This window comes from Eurytemora carolleeae, unplaced genomic scaffold (assembly GCF_000591075.1).
Source record: "Eurytemora carolleeae unplaced genomic scaffold, Eaff_2.0 scaffold55, whole genome shotgun sequence".
NCBI classification, from domain to species: Eukaryota; Metazoa; Arthropoda; class Copepoda; order Calanoida; family Temoridae; genus Eurytemora; species Eurytemora carolleeae.
In genome coordinates this window covers 364,411-386,692 of record NW_019396158.1, presented here as the reverse complement: position 1 = coordinate 386,692, position 22,282 = coordinate 364,411, and the positions used below count along the sequence as shown (strand labels likewise).

The window sequence follows — 22,282 nt, the reverse complement described above, 5'->3', positions numbered from 1 at the left end:
CGGATTGATGTGAATTCAGTCTGTGTATATTGATGTCAGCTGCGTATATAGACGGAAATCAAATATTTGAACTTTATTTTTAATTTGAAACTTATAAAACCTTGAAATTATAAATAAGAATGTTTTCCATGAATTCCTCAAATATGTTGACTTAAAGAAATTCTTCCAATCAGTATGAAAAGGATTTGTTTATCTTTGGAATTTTAACCAATTATTATAATTATTAAGAACCTTTTTACAGGAAAATTCAGTGAATTTTACTTTATGCAAGGGTTTCCAAGACCAATTTTGCCTAGAAAACATCAAACTGTACCGAGGGATGTTATATAGGCAAAATTGGCCAAGGGAAACCCATGGTTAAGCAAAATATTTAATTTCCCGAAAAAGAAGTTGAACACAATTATATCTCTTTTCAGTTTTGAGATGAAAAGGCGGGATTTTTTAACGAAAACTTCTAAGGGCGGGATGTTATTTACTTTTTGGTCCCATTCCCAAGGGACAGTTAAGTAACTTAACATCCCACTTTTGAGGACTCAATAGAATTGAATTTATTTTTTGCTTTTAATTTTAGTTTTAATATGTCATAAAGATGTATATTTATTTTGTTTACTCAATGACTTAAATATATTATTTAAAATTCATGCAAATGCAAATTCAAGTTAATTATTATATTTCGGGAAAACTTATACTTCATAAAACTAAATTGAATTTGAGCTTGAAATTGTACATCGTTCCATACTTTCAGAGCAGCCTTTAATTTATTTTATGGGACAGCAAATATAATTAATTTATAAGAATTGTTCAATTTCAATTAATGTGTTATTGCTATCATGTAATTCTACGGGAACCAATTAAGATATAATTTATTCCCTATGTGCTCTGTATTACAATCGTACATAAACTTAATTACAGTTTGAAATAAACAGGATTCTACGTACAGTATTTATTAGTACAATTACTTTAAAGGAAAGTTAAGGGAGTTTTATTCACCAAGGCTGCGCTCTGGATGCTTTACAGGCAAAATTAATCAAGGGAGCCCACCGTGGTTAAGTAAGATTTTGATTTTGTACACAATTTTATCGTCTTTTCAGATGAAAATGCTCAAATTTTTTACCAAAAGTTTGAATTAATTGTCCCAAGGGACGTTAAGTAATTTAATGTCTCTCTGTTGAGGTATTCATATAGGTCGTTAATGTTGATCAAAAGGTTGTAAAAATTACAACATACTTAAATGTACAATATGCACTATTATACCAATCAGATAGCATGTCCTTAAAAGTTCTTCACCATAAAAACGAATCTTTAAAAACGTGGAGGAGAAAAACAACAAAACAAAAAACATTTGAAATCGTGAGAATAATTTCATGTGAAAATTCATGGCAAAATTAAATTTAGTTTATTGTGAAGAAACACTCAATCATTTATTAAATAGGTAAACATTGGCAATATAGAAAACAAGAATTAGCAGAAATACAGGGTTAAACTCAAAGGACGATACTTTAGAGACGACTGTGCGAATACAGGGTTAAACTCAAAGGACGATACTTTAGAGACAACTGTGCGAATACAGGGTTAAACTCAAAGGACGATACTTTAGAGACGACTGTGCGAATACAGGGTTAAACTCAAAGGACGATACTTTAGAGACGACTGTGCGAATTTTTTTCTCACTTTTTTACATTCAGGGTTCCTTGCAGACTTAAACTAGTTCATTTCTGAAAGTAAACCATTAGAATACAAAATAGATACAGGGTGTCCCACGAAACATGACAGTTTGTGAATAGTTTTGAATGTCTTCTTCCATTTACTGTGTTAGATATTATAGACTTTTTGCAGTTTATTTAGTTTAAAAATTCTTTTACTCAAATATATTTTACTTTGAAATCAATTAATTCTACTTTGATATGGCTGGCATGAAAATTTTTATATTCTCTTGGGGTTCAAACAACTTAACAAACTATGGAAGAAGACATTTTAAGCTTTTACCAACTCTCATGTTTCGTGGGACACCCTGTAGCAGCAACAAAAAATCAAGATTCAACTCGTTTTAAGTGATTTGGGTCGTCTTTACAGTCTTTACAGTATTTACAGTCTTTTACTTTATTTGTGATTAACCCTGTAGAAAAAGAAGATGAATGAAAATATCTAATGGACAAAGATTGCACAATTTGAGTTTGTAGCCAAAAACTAGTTTCTAAAAATGAATTTTTTTCTCATTAAACCTATGTTAGTCATATTTTAAGATAAATCTAAATATCCGTTAAGAAAAATACAGTTTGTGCATTCAAGCGTCATCTTCTATTTGTCTATCTTTATATAAAGTTGCAATAGTAATGCATTAGTTAAGGAATTTGTGAAATTTAGAAAACAAAAAAGAAGTCTTAATCTCAATTAAAGCAGATTTTTTAAGACAAATTGTTTATGTATTTTTAAAACTTTTTGATCATGTTAAGATTTTTTCGAAAAAACGTTTAAAAGACAAATATTTATTATAATATATTATTGGAGATAAGAATGCTGGACGTGGAGACAGGGATGCGGAGGCTTCTGGACGTGGAGACAGGGATGCGGAGGCTTCTGGACGTGGAGACAGGGATGCGGAGGCTGCTGGACGTGGAGACAGGGATGCGGAGGCTGGGAGACGTAGCCTGAGACACTGAAAGATTTTGATTAGCTAGGAGGTCATTCTGCGAATCAGAAGGCTCCGGAGATCAGTTCGCGAAGCTCATGGTTGCTCTGCACCCCTTCCCTCCTTTTTTGACTTGTGTGCATAAGCAACTGTTTTAAATTATAAGATATAATTATACATTTGCTAAAAATATTACGTCCAATTTACTTAATACATCTAGGCATTATAACAGTTGGTAATCTTAATATATAGCAGAGAACTGTTTTAAAATTTTTAACTAGACCTTATACAATAAAACTGTTAAACTAGACAAATGAAAACACAGAATGTCCTGTTGTTGGTATTTTTGCTTTTTTACTAATTTTTAATCATGCATCCATTATGCGAATGATTTTTACCTAACATTTGAAAATTTAATACATCAATAAGCTGACAAGTTTGTAAATTGAATTTAAAAAAAATTACGATTAAAACCGAAATTTTTCTTTCTAAAAAAGCCGTGAAAATTTATTGTTAAAATTAGATATTTGAACAAAAGAAGAAGATATAAATTTTTTTAGGTCAGACAAAATCAGTCATAATTTTATCTGATATTCTTTGAAAATTGGTCTTTACTTTCGTCAGATTTTATTGCAAATGTTCTAGATAAAATTTTAGAATCTATAACCCGTATCTTTATATATATATATACTAGCGCGCTTGAGAATTACCGCCGCCGTTTACCCGCACTTGGTCGTAAATTACGATTTTAGCTATTTTTCCCACTAAGCTTAGAATCGATCAAAACTAAGCTAAGAACTTTCCCGTGGTTCTCCCGGAGTTCACCAATTAAATTTTAAAGCATCGGTTCGAAGGTCCTGAGTTTTGATCGGACAAACAAACAGACGAACAGAGATTACAACTTTATAGATATCAATAATATCCTGGGAACCCATCTTTGCTTAAAAACTTAACTTTCGCTTTTAAGGTCAATATTCTCAACTAAGAATTTTTATACCAAGCAAAGAACATTTCCGGGGTTCTACCGACGTCCCCGATCAAAATTTGAGGCAAAATGGTCGAAAAGTTTAGACAGAGATTACTACTTTATTATTTATAGATAGTTTTTATGTCCGAACATAACTCATGAACCCCTAGACCGATTTTGAATGGGGGACTCGGTAGAATCACGAAAATGGCTTTAAGACTATTAATTGCGTGGGTTGACTTGAGCAAACTTTTAGTTTCCATGCAAAGCTGGGTTTTCAAGCTAGTACAATAATGCAAGTGCTCCTATTTTAATGATTTCTTTGAGACAGAGTTACATATAATATTTTACTTTTATTTTGAAATAAAATCATTTCTACATTATATTTAAACATTATTTTGAGTAATTGCATTTCTACATACTGATCACACTGACGGGGGGAGGGTAATGATTCTGGGCCTAATTCTTGATTTCAATATTGATATTTAAAATAAATAATAATTTAGAATAAAGATGTGGTAAATAATGTTCATGGATGGGAAAAAAAGACATAATGTTGCCAATATATTTCTTGTTCATCAACTTCACTTCATTTAGTTTCAAGAATAAACATTGTATAGGGAATATTCAGTTCCCAACACTTTTTATTCGTTTACGATTTAATTCATGTTGATTAAATACTAGAACAATGAGATATTTAAGCGGAACTCTAGATTGGTTAAATCATGAGAGCACGTGGGTAAGCCCAGTCGCCATTTTATGTAATATTTGGTTTGGTAAATGTATAACCATCAAAAGAAATCGAAGAACTTACGATAAAAGATGTCTGCTATTACTGCAAACTGTACAGAGGGAATAGTTATGATTTATATGACTTCATTGGTGAGACTTTGTAACCTCGTAGCTTCACTAGTTTTGATTTTAAACATAAATATATAGTTGGTCAAATATTAGATATTCTAACAGTTTGTTGTTCTCAATAACTCTTCAACCACAGGAGTTATGATTGAAAACATATAAGATTTCAATATTAGGTGCAATTTACTTTAGTTTAGCGTGTATTACATAGTGTTTTATAAAAGTTTAAGTTTCTGACCTAAGAAGTTTTTTCGATTCTATCCCAGTATTATTATCCGTATCTATTGTGGTTCGAAGGATTAAGTTGATTCCACTTGGATCCTGGTTAAATCTCAGCAAGGATTTCTTAAAATTAATTGGGATCAAATTTAAAATTTGCTGCTATGGATATCGAGATCAAGCGTAATAAATTAGCTCTGTCCAAGTTTTAAGCGCTAATAAGATGCTAATCATAATACAATCCTATAAAGGGAAATAAGTATCTATAAAATGGAAGATGGAAGGACAAATAAAAGATGGAAGGACAAATAAAAATTGGAATGACAAATAAAAGATGGAAGGACAAATAAAAGATTAAATGAAAAACAGGACAGGGGACTTATTTGTAAAAAGAGCATACATGATAAAGGAAGAATAAGGATATATGGGAATGATAAAGGAAGAATAAGGATATATGGGAATGATAAAAGAAGAATAAGGATATATAGGAATGATAAAGGGTAAAGACTTTAACTGGATTTGGCCAGATATTGTTAAAGAATTATTATTTTAAATTGAATTTTACTAAATATATATTATAATTATACATCTGGTGTGTTATATATATATCCGACGTAAACGTGAAATATACTCTCTAATTTATTAAATTTAACAGTCGTGATATATTTTTATAACTAGAATTGTTTTGCGCTAGAATTGCAAACTGCATACCTATGCGAAATGTTTGTAAAAATATTTTGGATGATTTTAAGGTTCATTGGTACATTATTTTTTATTTATATGATTTGTCGGTCTCACCCCTCTTCTCATTTTTCATACATAAGTTAACAACAGAAATTTAAACAAATACATTTTAGAGGTGTTAAAAAAGACGCAACGCCCCCCCCCTGCCCCTCCCATACTGCTGTCAAATATTAAAACCGTCCCTGTGGAGCATCCATGTATCTTGTTTCCGCTCTCCACTCCTTCACCACACGCTACCCGTTCAAATCTCCGGAAAATGCGGGAATGACGTCACCGCGTGAAGGCCCTCAATGTACAAAACCAGCCGGAGACTCCTCTGAAGCTCAGTATTGCTTGAACGATGAAGTTGGGAGTATGTGTATTATTGTTGGTTGGATGGGTGGAGAGCAAAGCCACGCCCCAAAATCCTTTAACGGATTGGAGGCATCATAAGTAAGTTTTTAGTTTTACGATCGAGCTTTTTTTCTTAAGATGTCATAAATCCTTGCTTTTAATTATCCAAAATTAAACTTAATCTAAATTGAGTTTCAATTATACTTATTTAATGATAAAAAGTGCAAAGGTTGCATAACGTCGAATGGTTTACTATTAGACTAAACTAGTGAGAGTTCTTTTATTACTCATTTTCTGGGCTCTAATACAACCTTAGGTCTAAATTTTTGTGTGAGACAGCGCTAATCGACAACACTTGATCTCAATATCCACGATGGCAACTCTTAAATTTGAGAATTAAGTACTTTATCCTTGAATTTATAGTTATCCCTGGTGAGTATGACCACACAAGAATTAACAGGAATGAACTTAATCCTGCGGACGATAAAAGCTGCAGATAATTGCTTGACTCAAGGAATTGCAAAAACAAAAACAAACCGTAGAGTTAACTTCAAGCTGTATCAATCCGGTTTCACCATGATCAGACAGAGCCTTCCCAGTCTGTTACTTAATTTCGAATTCTTATTTGCTGTACTTAGACTTTCGATCGAACTCTAGAAACAGAAAACATATTTTGAAAGTGTTTTAATAAATAATTTTTTATTCAATTCCGAAATTTAAAAATATCATTGCACAGACTCAATGATTCCAAGTACTTCCCTGCTTTAAGATTCACACACTAATGTTTTTTCTATTTTTTTTGCGTCGTTTTACTCATTCTTTTAATTACTAAATAGCAAACTATTTATATAGAAGTTATAATTTCATTAAATGATATATATGATTATATGTTTGTGTTTGTCTTAAAATCATGCTTAATAGATTGGTTTCTTTTTCCCAATCGGTAACTCTGGTATCATGACTCATGAATATGTTTTTATTAATCTTAAACTTGTTTAGAAGAGTTGAGGGATTACAGACAGGTCGAACTCCAGTATCTGCCAGTTCTAATCTTATTGCAGAACAACAACAATCAACAGCTGAAGAACAACATGACGTCATTAGGTAGGAATCATAGATGTAAACAATCAACAGCTGAAGAACAACATGACGTCATCAGGTAGGAATCATAGATGTAAACAATCAACAGCTGAAGAACAACATGACGTCATCAGGTAGGAATCATAAATGTAAACAATCAACAGCTGAAGAACAACATGACGTCATCAGGTAGGAATCATAAATGTAAACAATCAACAGCTAAAGAACAACATGACGTCATCAGGTAGGAATCATAGATGTAAACAATCACGGTTCAGTTTTTAGTGACTCTCCATAATTAAAAGAAAAAACTTTTAATTGAGTCCAATAATGTCAAAGATAACGTCGTTTTTTTCTGACAATTTCTTTCATTGTTTCTGTTGCAATTTATATTTAAAACCATAGTTGAAGGTAATCAATTTTCAAAGTTAAAACTAAAAGCATGAATTTCACGTTTATTTTTAATCATACAAAGATTAGTACTGTTGTAAATCGGACATGAAAATGAGATTTTAAGATATAATTATAAATAAATAACTTATCTATTTGATTAAAATGCGAGGAGTTATTGATAAACAAAATGATATCAATTTAATCATTTTAGTTTGAAAGATAAATAAAGAAATAAATGAAATAAAATCTAAAGTAAAACGACATTCAATAATTCATGAGTGTAATAAAATATTGAACTTTCATGAATCATCTTTCAGTTCAAATATTTGCAAGTGCAAAATTTTAACTTTCCACATTTTTGCAATTATGTCTGTAACAATTTGTCCGACCTGTATAGTATTTAGAGCGAACATATTACTAGATTTGACCTGGATTATTATCATTTCTACTCTATATATCGTTCAGAAATTTAAACATTACAGTGTACTGCAGAGGCTAAACCTTTTGAATTTGATATTGAGAGACAAATAACCTGAACTGAAAATCCACATTGCTATCTTCTAACTTGAAAAGTTGAATTCTCTGAATATACAAAAAATTTACCAAAAGCTCTTCAAAAAATGATTGAAAGAAAGGGGCAACTTTGCCTAAATTGCAAGGGGGGGACTGAGCGCGTTATTAATGGGACTGGAGACTTATTTTCCAGTGCCCTTTGTTTACAGACTATAACAGGATGTCCAATTCACAACGGTACCTTTTCAACCATTTACTGATCAAGTTTGCATGAGATATATATATTATTTTCTTTTAAAACAGAATAATTTTGATTCTGGTTTCTCTATGACTTCTGCTTCTTAAACAATGTATGAAATTGTCTGAATCATGCACTTTTTATATTATTGATCAAACAAAGAATTAAGATTTAGGGAACCGTCGGCGATTCAAGCGATTTAAGATTCTAAAGTTTTGACCTTTAATACTATTGACTCAAACTTTAATTAATAAATTTTAATCTCTTAAGACGAGACTCCCATGGATTCGGCGGACATGTTCATCAACCCCGTCCTCAATCTGCTCAACAACAGTCAGGATATGGTTCACCAGCTCCTCAAGCTGCTCCTGTCTTTGCTAAAGCTCCCGCTCCTCAATCTGCTGCTCCAACCTATGCTCCTGCACAGCAAGCTGCTCCAGCAGCTGAGGAACCTGTAGATCTTCATAATAAGGTAAGAACTAGGAAAAAAAGGGAGGAAAAACTTCTGCAAAAATGGCAAATTTTAGGGGTGAAATATTGGTTGATTATTCATTGATATTTATATTATTAAATTCCTGGAATAAATGAAAATTTCGACTTTATAACCAATAATCCTCGAAATTTCAGGAATGTATATTTTCAAAAGTAACACTAGATCATATAAAATAAAAATATTAAAAAACATATTTCATAAATTTGCAAGAATATTCCATTTAAACCACACAATTTGACAATCAAAGTTTTTACTTTTCATGGATAATGAATTAATAAATGCATTTAATTGCAGATTTAATCATAAAGAGCAAAGCAACATATAAAGTATGCACCGTGGTCCGTGAATCGATTAATTTTGTACACTGTACAGTGCATGCATCAAGAATTTGATCCATTGGTTTCTAAAAACAGGCCTCGGAAGTTCGTTTAACTAATTTTGTTCATATGCTTGATATAGTTTTAATTTGAGGCAAATCGGTCAATGGAAATACAAAGAGAGATAACTATAATAATCGAGAAAAAAACATATTTTATCTCAACAGAAAGAAAAGAAAATGAAAAATTTTGATTTGGAAAAATAATTTTGATCTCATTTTTGGTCTTTCAAATGTTAAATGTGAAAGGACCTGATTACTTGCAACAGATCTAATTTTCTAATTCCGTTATCTTTGCAACCTGATGGTGAAACTCTTTGATATTTCAAACTTTGACTTTTTGGTCTCACAATTAAAATAAAATATTAGAAGGCCTAAGACATCAGGTTGCTTAAATATAGGGAATATAATTGGTTTGTGGCAAGTATTCAGTTAATTTATGTAAACGATTCCCAGAATTTGTTTGTTCACATATTTGTATATTTTTTGTGGTTTAAAGCCGTTACACAGTTGTTATTTTAATATATTATAAGTTCACGCCTCACTAAACAATAAAGATGATTCATTTAAATTAACGTAAATTTTATTTTGTATAATTTAGCTCAATTTATCTCCTATCAATTTTGTACATGGATCTCATAGGTAACACATGGATATACTTGATCATCTGGCGGCAGCGCCCGGCCCCCTATCCTGTCCTAGCCGCAGCGCTCGGCCCCCTGGCCTGTTCTAGCCGCAACGTTCGGCGCAGAAATTTATCCCTAAAATAATAAAATAATAATAATAATAATTTTGCTGAAAATTAGTGGTCAAAAATTCGCTCTCTAGAACAGACCCTGAGTGTCTTATAGGTTGATAAAATACTTGTTTATGATTTATTCTTATTTTGTTGTGTTGTAAGCTGAAACCAAATAATATTTGGTTCTTGGATCAATAGTTGATTTATTTACTGATGAATGAATTATTTGTTATGTTTTTATAAAAAAGAGGAATATAAGTTCCAGCATCATTAATCATTAGTTTACGCTTCACTGCACGTACAATAAAATATGATTTTTAAACTGTTAATTAGTTAAATTAAAGTAAATCTTATTTCAATAAAGTTTACTTAAATTAATTTCTTAAATTGCTAAATCAATCTACAGTGGGGAATACAAAACTGTAGAATAGGAAGACGACAGTTTGATTTAAGCTATAATCTAATAATTCCATTGAATACTTTTACTTGTTTTTCTTTATCTATTTATATATATAAAGTAGTATAATCTCTGTTTGTTTGTTTGGATGTCCAATCATAACTCAGGATTCCCCTTAACCGATCTGTCTCACATTTCGAATGAAGAACTCTGTAGAACCACGGGAATGTTCTTTGCTTGGTCTAAACATTCTTAGTTGCTTAAGTTGACACTTCTAAAAAAACTTTGGTTCAGAGATGACTTTTTTTGATAATGGGTTTTAAAGTTTTTGTTACTAAATTTAAAACATAATTGTTAATTAATTAATTAATTGATTAATTGATTAACTAATTGATTGATTGATTAACTAATTGATTGATTAATTGATTAATTAATTGATTGATTGATTAATTAATTGATTGATTGGTTAATTAATTTATTAATTGATTGATTAGTTGATTAATTAATTAATTAATTAATTGATTAATTGGTTAATTAATTAATTAATTAATTGATTAATTGATTAAATAATTAATTGATTGGTTGATGATGTTCTAGGAGTTCTGTGTTGATGTGTCAACCTACCAGCCCGTGGTCTGGGTAGAGAGTGATGGAGAGGAGTGTAATACAGTGTTCGTCAAGAAATGTGAGGATAAATCAGAGAACGTCTGCGCTGATGTTACAGAGACAAAATGCAAGGTTAGTTGAAGGAGTTGAAGTCAAGATGTTGCAGATACATACCTTGGTTGAAGTCAAGGTGTTGTAGATACATGCCTTGGTTGAAGTCATGTTGTAGATACATACCTTGGTTGAAGTCATGTTGTAGATACATACCTTGGTTAAAGTCATGTTGTAGATACATACCTTAGTTGAAGCCATGTTGTAGATACATACCTTGGTTAAAGTCATGTTGAAGATACATACCTTGGTTGAAGTCATGTTGTAGATACATACCTTGGTTGAAGTTATGTTGTAGATACATACCTTGGTTGAAGTCAAGGTGTTGTAGATACATACCTTGGTTGAAGTCAAGGTGTTGTAGATACATACCTTGGTTGAAGTCATGTTGTAGATACATACCTTGGTTGAAGTCAAGGTGTTGTAGATACATACCTTGGTTGAAGTCAAGGTGTTGTAGATACATGCCTTGGTTGAAGTCAAGGTGTTGTAGATACATACCTTGGTTAAAGTCAAGGTGTTGTAGATACATACCTTGGTTGAAATCAAGATGTTGTAGATACATACCTTGGTTGAAGTCAAGGTGTTGTAGATACATACCTTGGTTAAAGTCAAGATGTTGTAGATATTTACCTTGGTTGAAGTCAAGGTGTTGTAGATACATACCTCGGTTGAAGTCAAGGTGTTGTAGATGCATACCTTGGTTGAAGTCAAGATGTTGTAGATACATACCTCGGTTGAAGTTAAGGGTGACACACACAAATGCTTTCAAAAGAGTGTACTGCACTTTCTTGGGAGGAATGTAAACAAGCTCAGAAATAAATTTTTAAAATTTTCTTCCAAAGTCGTCAATAGAATTTTTCTGGTTATTTGTAAACAATCGAAATGGGGACGCACATGGTAAAATTTCTAAAAATCATGCTTCAAGTAATCATATAGCAGCATATAGGATAGATCTGGTTTGATTAAAATTTTGGATTTGAGATTTACAAATTTAATAGTTTTAATTGCTGTATAAACCTTTGCATTGAATTATCAAAGATCTTAACTGTGAAATTGTATTTTATCATGAAATATAATTTCAGTTTCACACCTGAAATTATTGATGGAGAGCTTGTCATTATCTATCTTGATTACTCGCCATATGCCAGTTTTTCAATTGACATTAGTTCGAGTACAACGTTGGCGTTTAATTATCAAGAGAAACATGTCCAGTTGGTTGAATAGGAAAAATATCTCAAGGATGTGATAAAAGTATCCTATTATATACCAAGCCATAGTTCCGGAATAAACAATTTTAATTTATAGTCTTCGTTCCGGTAGTCAAGTTTTTTGTGAACCCTTCCCCCCTGCGCCCCCCCCCCCCGGGGTTATATTTCTAACAATGAGAATCATAACAAATTATCAAAAGGCTTTGAGAAAATTTACGTAAACTAGACTTAAATTTAAATCACTGAAATATGCAAGTATTAGTATTTGAATGAATAGGAATTTAAAAGAACTGAATAGTGAACACTTGCCACAAACTAGTCTCTATAACTTTAATATATTTATCAACCTGATGGTGTAAATTTTTAATATTTCACAAATTGACTGACTTATCTTGCAAAATTCATAATTTCTACGAAAAAAAAACACATTATTTAAGGGTTTTAAACAGCAAAACTTTATCATTCGGAACTGTTTTATATTTAAATGATACCGTATTTAAAAGTAATTTGGAAAATTTTAAATTCTAAAATTATATTGAATACGTCATACGACTTCAATGCATGACCATTGAACATATATCTTCTATATAAATAATATTAAATAAAAAACCATGGATGTAAAATATACAATGTATGTATGTTTGTTCCTTATAACCGTAACAACTGAACCGAAAAATATTGATTTTTGTCTGGAATCTGACAAGAATATGAAAGTGCAAAGATGGCGTGCTTTTGGTCAGAGTTAAAATGTTCTTTATTCTTTTTGTAGAGAAAAATAACCAGAAAAAAATCTTTTTTTTAAGGAATCTTGATAAATTGATAAATATTGGAACAAACCAATGTAAAGATAATATAGGACTTATATTTTCTACTCAATAACAAGAAATATGTTTTCAGAATTATAAAAGATTTTATGCAGCACGCGTATTTTTGAAAATCATATTTTATGCACATTCATTTTATTCATAAAAACATGATTTAATCATTTTTCATCTTTATTCTTCAGTAATGCTATCCTTGCAATCATTATGCTTTAACTCTATTCAATGTTTATTTTATTCTCAATTGACAAAAATCCATGAGACATGCAATTACATGTTCTCATATCTCTAATCTTAGTCAGAAATTAGTAAACCATGACCAGACATATGTGTATACAGATTAGATGCCCGCAGGGGGAACAAAAAATAGTTTTCAAAAAATAAAAGTAAATCATTTTTTTATATACACCCTTAAGATAGAAATATTGTGATTTGCACATTTTTCGAAATTTGTTTTTAATTTTGGTACACCCTGTAGTTTATGTAATAAAGTGTTGCTTGTTGATTACTAAAAATTGATATGTAGTTAACACTAATTACTACACCTTGGTATCAAAGGAATTGAGTCTTTGCCACAAATTCAGTTTTTGTAAAACCTATATCTCTGTAACCTGATGGTGTAAACCTTTGATATTTCAAACTTACATTATTTGATCTAATAGCATTCATAGTTTGAAATATTAAAGGTCTACGACATTGGGTTGCAACGATATTGAAATTAGAAAATCAGAGTTTGTTACAAAAACTCAATTCCTTTAACTAATCATTAAAGTTTTAGAATCAGAAAAAAATTAAAATCTCTCACACGAAAAAGGTGCATTTGTTTAAGGATTATAAAATCATAATAGTATTTACTTATAAATAATTTGTAATGTTTCACGTTTCAAAGTATAAATCTGCTGAATCAAACAGTTAAAATGGAAATATTAAAGGTTTACAAAGATAGGGATTAGAAAATTATAATTAGAGACAAGTGTTCAATACTTGTTATATTTTTATTCTATCTCTTCATCATTTCAGAAATAGTTGAACTTGTGTGCCTAGTTCAACTACTTTTCTCTTGTTCATAAATTCCCAACTCAGGTTGATATTAACGAGGAAGATTCCGATAATAAATGTGGTTTATCAATGATCATAATTTACTTCAGATCATCAAATTGAATTCCCTATAATTGACCAATAGTGGCTTAATTAATTACGTTCCACTTCTTAAACCAATAATTAATCTAAAATCAACTGTGTTCCTAATTCAGCTTCTATAGATGAAGGGTAGTCCAATTGTTCATTTGTGTTTCTCAACCGTAAGAACAGATTCAATTTTCAATGTCCAGGATCGGAAGGGGGGGGGGCCGATTTTTGAGAATTACAAAAACAAGTACCTAGTAATAATTTAACCTTTCACCTTTGTGTGTTAAAGGGACTGTAAACGTAATTTCAAATGACACCCCGGTCTCCAGGCATTTGCCCCATTTACCCTTAAAAGATTTTTCTGATCAAGTATGAATTAGATGTTCATTTTTTTTATTTTGTATTTCATCTGTGGCTTCTTACTGAAAATGTCTTGCGCATTTCCTGCTTGCAAATGAACAACAGAAATAAGTCAGAAATACGATGTTATCTTCAACAGTTTTGACCAGATTAAAGTTTTTAGGTTAATTTCCGTTTTATATCGGGAACACTTTTTTTGGCGTAGAAAGCCTCTTTTAATTACGCTTACGCCCCCTTTGATTGTTATCAAATGCCACCTTTGATTGTTATCAAATGCCAAATCGCAAGAAAAAATAAATATATATTTGTATTAGGTCCAACCCTACACCGAGTGCTCCATGGGCCTGGAGCCCCAGAACTTTGACGAGACTAAGCTGACCGCGAAGAAGTTTGTTGAGAAGGTTTGTGAGACAGGGAAGCGAACAATCCCTCACACCAAGATGCTCCCACAATGTAAGAATGTTACAAAACAGAACTGTGTTACTCTCTGGGAAACTGATAAGAACGGAAAACAGGTATTTTACCTTTAGAAGCAAAAATTATATATCTATATATATACATTGCTTGGGTGTGTGTCTGTCTGTTTGTTTGTATCAAATAAACGTCAAAACGGCTGAACCGATCGGGCCCAGTGAGGGTTTATGGATGATTAAAATTTCAAAAATTAGTCTCTAACAAAATTCGATTGTCATTAAATTTTAAATAAATCCACGAAGAAATTTTTTTCAAAAAATCCGCGATATTTTCCTATTTTTTTATACTGTTTACAAAGAGAAAATGTTCACAATTGAAATAGAAATAGGAAAAAGCGCCCTGTAAGCCTAGTATTTCCATAGTTTTGTTTAGATACGTTAAAATACAAGGTTACCTGCAGACAGAGGATTATATTTAGATATCAGAGAATTTCTTTAGTTTTTATTCTTATATTCAAGGTTTCCTGCAACTCTAAACTTGTCTTAATGTCGAAACCCAAATTAAATCTTCATGTCGTTAAAGCTGTCTTGAGTTTTAGAGTTGTGGGCAACCATAAAGGCAATGTATTTTTATTGAATTTATTCTGATAAAGTTAGAATGTACTCTATGCTAGATGCTATTTTACGAAGAAGACTATAATCAAATATTTTAACATGATAAAATACAAAAACTTTAAACTATATTTTTCTATAATAACTTATTTTTTCAATCGTAAAATTCAAGCTTCAGTTCATATTAATAGTTTTTAACCCAGGGGTTGTTTTAAGTGTTAAATATATTATTTTTGGATAAATAAGATTCAATTATGATTATTTTTATAAACATCGTTCTTTTCGTGCACATTTGTTCCGAGCTGAAAACTTGGATTGTTGATATCCAGATTGATGCTTGATTTTGATCTTGTGTTAATCTGCAGATTGATTTAATCTTTATACAATATCCCGCATGGTAATCGTACCCAATCAGGGGATTAAATGGAGCTTTAATGAGGAAAGGAATAACTAAAATGAATATATATTTATAGATCCTCATATTAAAAATGCGCACATAGGATATCGAGATAACACGATCGGGATTAAGAATATCTTACACAAAAGTTTCCAGCTCTGGATTTCTAGTTCTTGAATTATGCTTGATAATTATTCAGAACATTTCTGTAGATATTCACACGTTTAAATATTTACAAAGATTAATTTACTTCACTAGTTCATCTGTTAGGGTTGATTAATATCCCACTTCCTGAAAATTATCTATACAACAATAGATAAATCATTGTCATATATATGGTGTCGTTTAATACCTCTGAATAAAATTTTGATTTTTCAGATTTTGTCAGGCTCAAACAATTTGATTTTAAAACTTTTAAAAAAATGATTTCTATACCGACGATAGTTTGAGCTGGGAACTTTTAAACTGATGGAATTGTTGTCCTTGAGAGCTTAGCCGATTTCTATTGGTCAATTCTCAAAATATTCATTATTAATGCATCTTTCATTAATCTCCATGTTGAAAAAGATTCAGGTTATTGAAAAGTGTTGAATTTAATTTAACTGGAATTTAATCCGATAGTATATTTAAACCAATATTATATCTAATCCAATAATAAACCAGGTTTGGGCCGGTAATGAGGCGTGTGAACCTGTGACCTGGCAGGAGTGTAAGCTGGTTCCTAAAACGGTCAGCTTCATTGTTCCTGAGATTACATGCAATGTAAGTTATAAATAAACAAAGGAACTAAGTTCTTGCAACAAACTCTTGTTTTTAAATCTCTATATCTTTGCAACTTGATGTTGTAGACCTTTGACATTTCAAACTATGAACTCTGTTGAATAAAGTTAGAAATATCAAAAGTTTGCACCATCAAGTTGCTAAGATATAGGAATTAGAAAATTTGAGTTTTCTACAAGAGCTCAATTCCATTTAAGTCTAAAATGTCGAATGGCGAACCTTTTAACCTTAGTTCAGTCTTAAACATTAAATACCTCTTTAATTCTTTAAAAGGTGAAGCACCATTACTTTATAGTTTTATGTAAATGACTTTTAATAACTTCAAGACGATGAAATTTGTTATCTGGTATCTTTAAAAACGCCAATATGTTTTTTTTCTTAAGCACGCTCTGTTAAGAACATGATTTCGTATTTTTTGTATATTTTTATCTGTTCAAAATTTAAATTTTTATTTAGCAGATTTCGATTTATTTCAAATACGAAATATTTATCTATGTGCTATATCTTTTCTCTTACATATTCCTTTATCAACATATATTCTATAAATCTATCTATTTATCTATCTATCTTCTATATCAATATATATTCTATTAATCTATCTATTTATCTATATATCTCATATTTTAATCTATATTTTCTCTAGGATGGACAGGAGTTGTGGTATCATGAACCATCTCCTTCAACTGATGTCAGAATGACCAACACTTTCGACTGCCAGGTAAAGATTAAAGGGATTGTAGACTAAATTTGAATCACGGGCAGCCGTAGTAATTTGAATTTCCGAGCCGGGTTAACCTCTCCGGTCCCAGTTTGTACTGTACCTGGCTCTATGGACAGGACTAGCCGGTGCAACAATGTTGACGCGGTCCGACTTCATGCTTCAAATAGGTTGAATTTATTTTTACTTAAGGGGCAGAGGTGCGTGGAATGAACCTTAATCTCCTATTACCTTCTCCATTAAAGCTTGATCTAAAAAAACATATAAAACTTTAACGGTTTGTTCTTCCTGAGCTTGGAACTTTTGTACTGCGGATCTGGGGATCAATGCTTAATCTCGACCTTGTTTTTATCTGCAGATCAATTTAAGTTTTATTCGATATCCTGCAGTGCAGACTGCAGGATAATTGTATACTAAGTCAGGGGTTGAAGGGAGCTTTGATCAGGGAAGGAATAACTGAAATGAAGAGATAATGCATTAAATCTAAAATTAAAAGTGCCCCCAATGGATATCGAGATCAAACTATCGGGATTACGAGTATCCAATGCAAAAGTTCCCAGCTCTGGAAAGCAACAAATCTCGTTTTTTCATCTTTCTAAAAAACAAAATAAAAGTAAAAATAAAAATAAAATGAAAGAAGAGTTCAAAAGTTAACTATTGAACATTAACAAGTAATTGAACTATTCCATGGTTCAATACTCCTGTATAGATCTCTAGTATTCTTAAATAATATACTTTTACAAGATATGAGATAGTATTATTGACAACAATACTCCTGTACAGAACTCAAGTATTCTTTAATAATATACTATTACAAGATATGAGATAATATTATTGACAACAATACTCCTGTATAGAACTCTAGTATTCTTTAATAATATACTTTTACAAGATATGAGATAGTATTATTGATAACAATAGATTATGCGTCATAGTTAAACCAGGGTAGATAAAATGATATTTGATTGATGCCTGTCATATTTTTGATCTATTAGTTTGTAAAAACTAAACAATCATACTTTACATACAATCTGTAATGATTATGTCAATTTGTAAATGTTCTCTATCAAAATACAAAAAAATAAGTTTGCATTAGAATGTATTATGCATTTTTAATGCAATTATATTTTAAGGAATCACACATGACATTCTCTGAAACAATTTATTAATTTTTGTCATATTTCATTTTGAATTTCTTATTTTTTCCTTTTTTGTTAGAACACATATTAAATATTAGAGTATTCAAATTTGTTAACGCAATTTTCGTCATATTTGACACACAGGCAAGATGTACTGCATTGCAGTTAAATATATATTTGTTGCTAAATCTTGAAAAAATTATAAAAAAATAATAATTTTTCATGATTTTGTTTTGTCAGGTTAAACATTCCACTGCTTGTGAGACTCAGACAAGACCAGATTGTAAAACTATTCAATGGCAAGCATGCAGGTATGTACTTTACTGCATATACACTACAGTGGGATACATAAACCTATGGAAAAGGAAGACGACATTAATGAAATCTTAGCATTGGCTTATTTTCAACTTTTTAAGTGACCCCCCCCCCATGTGTACTGTACACTGTGTGACTGTATACAAAGTACACTCGGGAGAAAAATAGACTTTTTTTTGGTTTAACAACAGTAATATGGAATTATTGGAGTCATTTTGAAAGTATTATTAAAAACAATAAATTATCTATAAGGAATTCATGCGTGGAACATTCTATGTTGATTATGCATCATGACTAGGCCATAGATAGGGATTCCCAAACTGTAAAGTGTACATCTGCATTCTTTGATAATTTATTAAATTTTGTCCAGGAATGAATTTCAACGGCCTACAACCGGTTCAAATTTGAATCACCGATTTAAATCCCTCCTAAACCTTCAAATTTGAACCGGCAGTAGGTAGTTAAGCGAAGTAGCTCAATTTTATTGAATTCGGCCCTAGGTTTAATAAAATGAATAAAACTGAAACTCAAGATACATTTTCAAAATCTTCATTTGATCAAAACAAAAATAAGGAAGCGTAAGCAGATTAAAACTTTTAAAAGGTTAAAAGTTACATAATCTCTTTGTTCAGGCCCAATTTCATAAAATTGATTTGGTTTGTACACCATGTAAAAAGGTTTAAGATTAGTATTTGGAATTGCGATCTCAAACTGTAATATTAAGTACAAGTCACATCATGTTATACGTGCGAACTGAGTATTCATATTCCCACGAGGTCTTGTATTTTACGCATTAAATTCCCGGGTTTGCGTACGAAGATGTTTAACTGTTTATTCTTCTATGACAGGAAATCATAATAAAAAGTTTAATTTATGTAATATTGGCTGTTTGTTACGTGCAAAAGATTCACACAGATATGAAAATAATTCATCAACTTTTAAGGCCTGGCCGAATTTGAAGTGTCGCCATGGCTTGAACTTATCAACACATCTTTTTTTAAAGCCTCATGGACACGGGACATATTTATATTTTCATTTTTTAAGCCTCATGGAAACGGGACATATTTATATTTTTATTTTTTAAACCTCATGAACATCACGGGACATATTTATTTTTTGATTTTTTAAACCTCATGGACACTGGACATATTTACATTTTCATTTTTCAAACATCATGGACACGGGACATATTTATATTTTGATTTTTTAAACCTCATGAACACTGGACATATTTATATTTTGATTTTTCAAACATCATGAACACTGGACATATTTATATTTTCATTTTTTAACCTCATGGACACGGGACATATTTATATTTTCATTTTTTAAACATCATGGACACTGGACATATTTATATTTTCATTTTTAAGGAGTATTTGTCAATTTTCGAGTGTGAATATCCTTATTTTAGTCCAAAGTTTAAAATTCTGCAACATATGCATTATAATTGAGGCAGCGGCAATCTTTGAACTTCTTTTTTTGCTTTAAAAATGCTAATATTTTTTAAGCAATTATGTTTATTTGAGACTAACTGTAATTATGAGAAAAAGTTGACAGGGCTGACAAAGATGATTTACATTGTGTGAGATTTTAACAATGTTTTTATTGACAAGTTTTATTCAAATCATGATTCATGAAATAATTCTGAGATAATAACACGATGTCTAGGTTTTCATCAATTTGATTGAAATGATTGCAAACAAATATCTGTGTCAGTTATACATATAAAGGAATTGAGTCTTTGCCACAAACTCTGGTTTTCTAAAAACTTTATCTTTGCAACCCAGTGGCGTAGACTTTAGATATGTCAAATTATGAACTCTATTAGATTAAATTTGTCTAATTTTGAAATGAAAGTTCACACCTTCCCTTGGCAAAGATATTAGGGATTAGAAAATTTGAGTATGTAGTAAAAACTCAGTTCCTAATTATGTTGTGGTGCATTTAGCTTTATTTTTAGTATTAAACACTTGAGAAAAAAACACACAAAAGTTTCGTATTCAAACTTCAAGGATTTTATAGTTTTTCAATCAATTGATTTTTATTTTATTTATTGATCGATAAAAAAATTGCAGGGAGGTGCCTGTGAAGAACTGTAAACCTAAGAGCGTGCATGTACCGACCCAGGAACGTCTACACAGGAAGAAGTGTCTTCTACCGGATGAGGAGAAAGTCACCCCGGCTCAAGAGGACTATGGAATACCGGCTGCTGAACCCGTATCCTCTTATTCCGGATAGATGTATACCTACTTACCGGATTCTATAGTTTGATTCAAAACCTTCCCTGGCATTAGATGTTTAAACTCTCATTTAACTTATACTAGTCAATACTTAGTTTTGTTTTAGTATCTCCCCCTAACCTCCCACTTGACAACCCCTCCCCCCCCCTTTAAAATCAACCCTTAAAAGTTTCAAAGGAACTAAGTTTTTTTTGCACAACCTTAGATTTTCAAATCCCAATGTAGTATGCCTCTGATATTTCAAAATATGAATTCTTTTAGATCAATACATCTAAGATTAAAATAGCACAGGTTTACACCATCAGGTCACAAAGAAATTGGGATGAGAAAAATTTAGATTTAAGCAAAAAAAATTCCTGCAATTATTTGTCAGACCTTAATTCAGAACTTTCTCAACTAAAACTTGGACTCTGTTTTACGAGCTTTCCAAAAGTTTTAATTGAATTTAGTGCTGAAAACTTCTTTTTGAGAGTAAAAATCCATTCCAGATTTTTGTCATTTTGTTATTCGCCTTTTAACCTAGCTCAAAGCAGGGCATTATATACTCACATATTTATTTATTTATTTAATTATATTAAAATTGTTTTTCAATAAACAAATTGAAATCTCTTATTTGAGTTTTATTGTCTATGTTGATTATTGAATAAAAAAACTATACACAGTACGTGAAGACCATAGAACCCTTTTCAAAAAAAATTCTTGAATCCCAAAATGTGTCGAAAGGAAAACTTGTCATAATAAGTCTAGTTCTCATTTGAATATAATTGTTATACAGGGTGTCCCAAGAAACCTGACAGTGAAGAGAAAATTTGTCATGATAAGTCTAGTTCTTATTTGAATTTAATTGTTATACAGGGTGTCCCAAGAAACCTGACAGTGAAGAGAAAACTTGTCATGATAAGTCTAGTTCTTATTTGAATATAATTGTTATACAGGGTGTCCCAAGAAACCTGAAAGTGAAGAGAAAACTTTTCATGATAAGTCTAGTTCTTATTTAAATATAATTGTTATACAGGGGTCCAAAGAAATCTGACAGTGAAGAGAAAACTTGATTTTTGAAGAAAACATGCGGCGCTCATTTATCCACAGTTTTTATGTATGATTCTAGAAACTTTAATCACAAAATCTCCCTGTCATTTCTAAATTGTGGTCTGCCATTTTTTATTAAACAACACCAAAATTGTCAAAATCTAGAAAAACATTCTTATTTCTTAATAATAATGTCTCTGACACTTTTAAAAAACACAATAACAAGGTTGACGAATTCGAATGCTGCAAATGATTTCAAAGATTTATGACTATATTAAAGTCGTCCTAGACTGTCATGTCTCGTGGAACACCCTGTATAAGAAGAAGAAATTTATAATAATATAATTAACTGTCACTGGAAATAATGGAAATTGATTGTCAAAGTTCTTTAGTTTGAATTCATCATTCAATTATCAAGTT

The 22,282-nt window shown here is 31.0% G+C and overlaps 1 protein-coding gene across 2 annotated transcripts; it reads left to right on the top strand.

Moving 5' to 3' along the window:
- The first annotated feature begins 5,735 nt into the window (after window positions 1–5,735).
- On the top strand, window positions 5,736–21,043 carry LOC111696726 (uncharacterized). Of its 2 annotated transcripts, XM_023466435.1 has the most exons (9): window positions 5,736–5,849; window positions 6,750–6,854; window positions 8,245–8,446; window positions 10,577–10,717; window positions 14,531–14,731; window positions 16,302–16,400; window positions 17,062–17,136; window positions 18,516–18,586; window positions 20,669–21,043. In XM_023466435.1, the coding sequence occupies exons 1-9, from the start codon at window positions 5,758–5,760 to the stop codon at window positions 20,829–20,831; spliced, it is 1,149 nt and encodes a 382-aa protein (XP_023322203.1). In that variant the 5' UTR covers window positions 5,736–5,757; the 3' UTR covers window positions 20,832–21,043. The 2 variants fall into 2 exon arrangements, with proteins under 2 accessions (XP_023322203.1, XP_023322204.1); XM_023466436.1 differs by lacking the exons at window positions 5,736–5,849; window positions 6,750–6,854 and adding an exon at window positions 6,937–7,019.
- The last annotated feature ends 1,239 nt before the right edge of the window (window positions 21,044–22,282 follow it).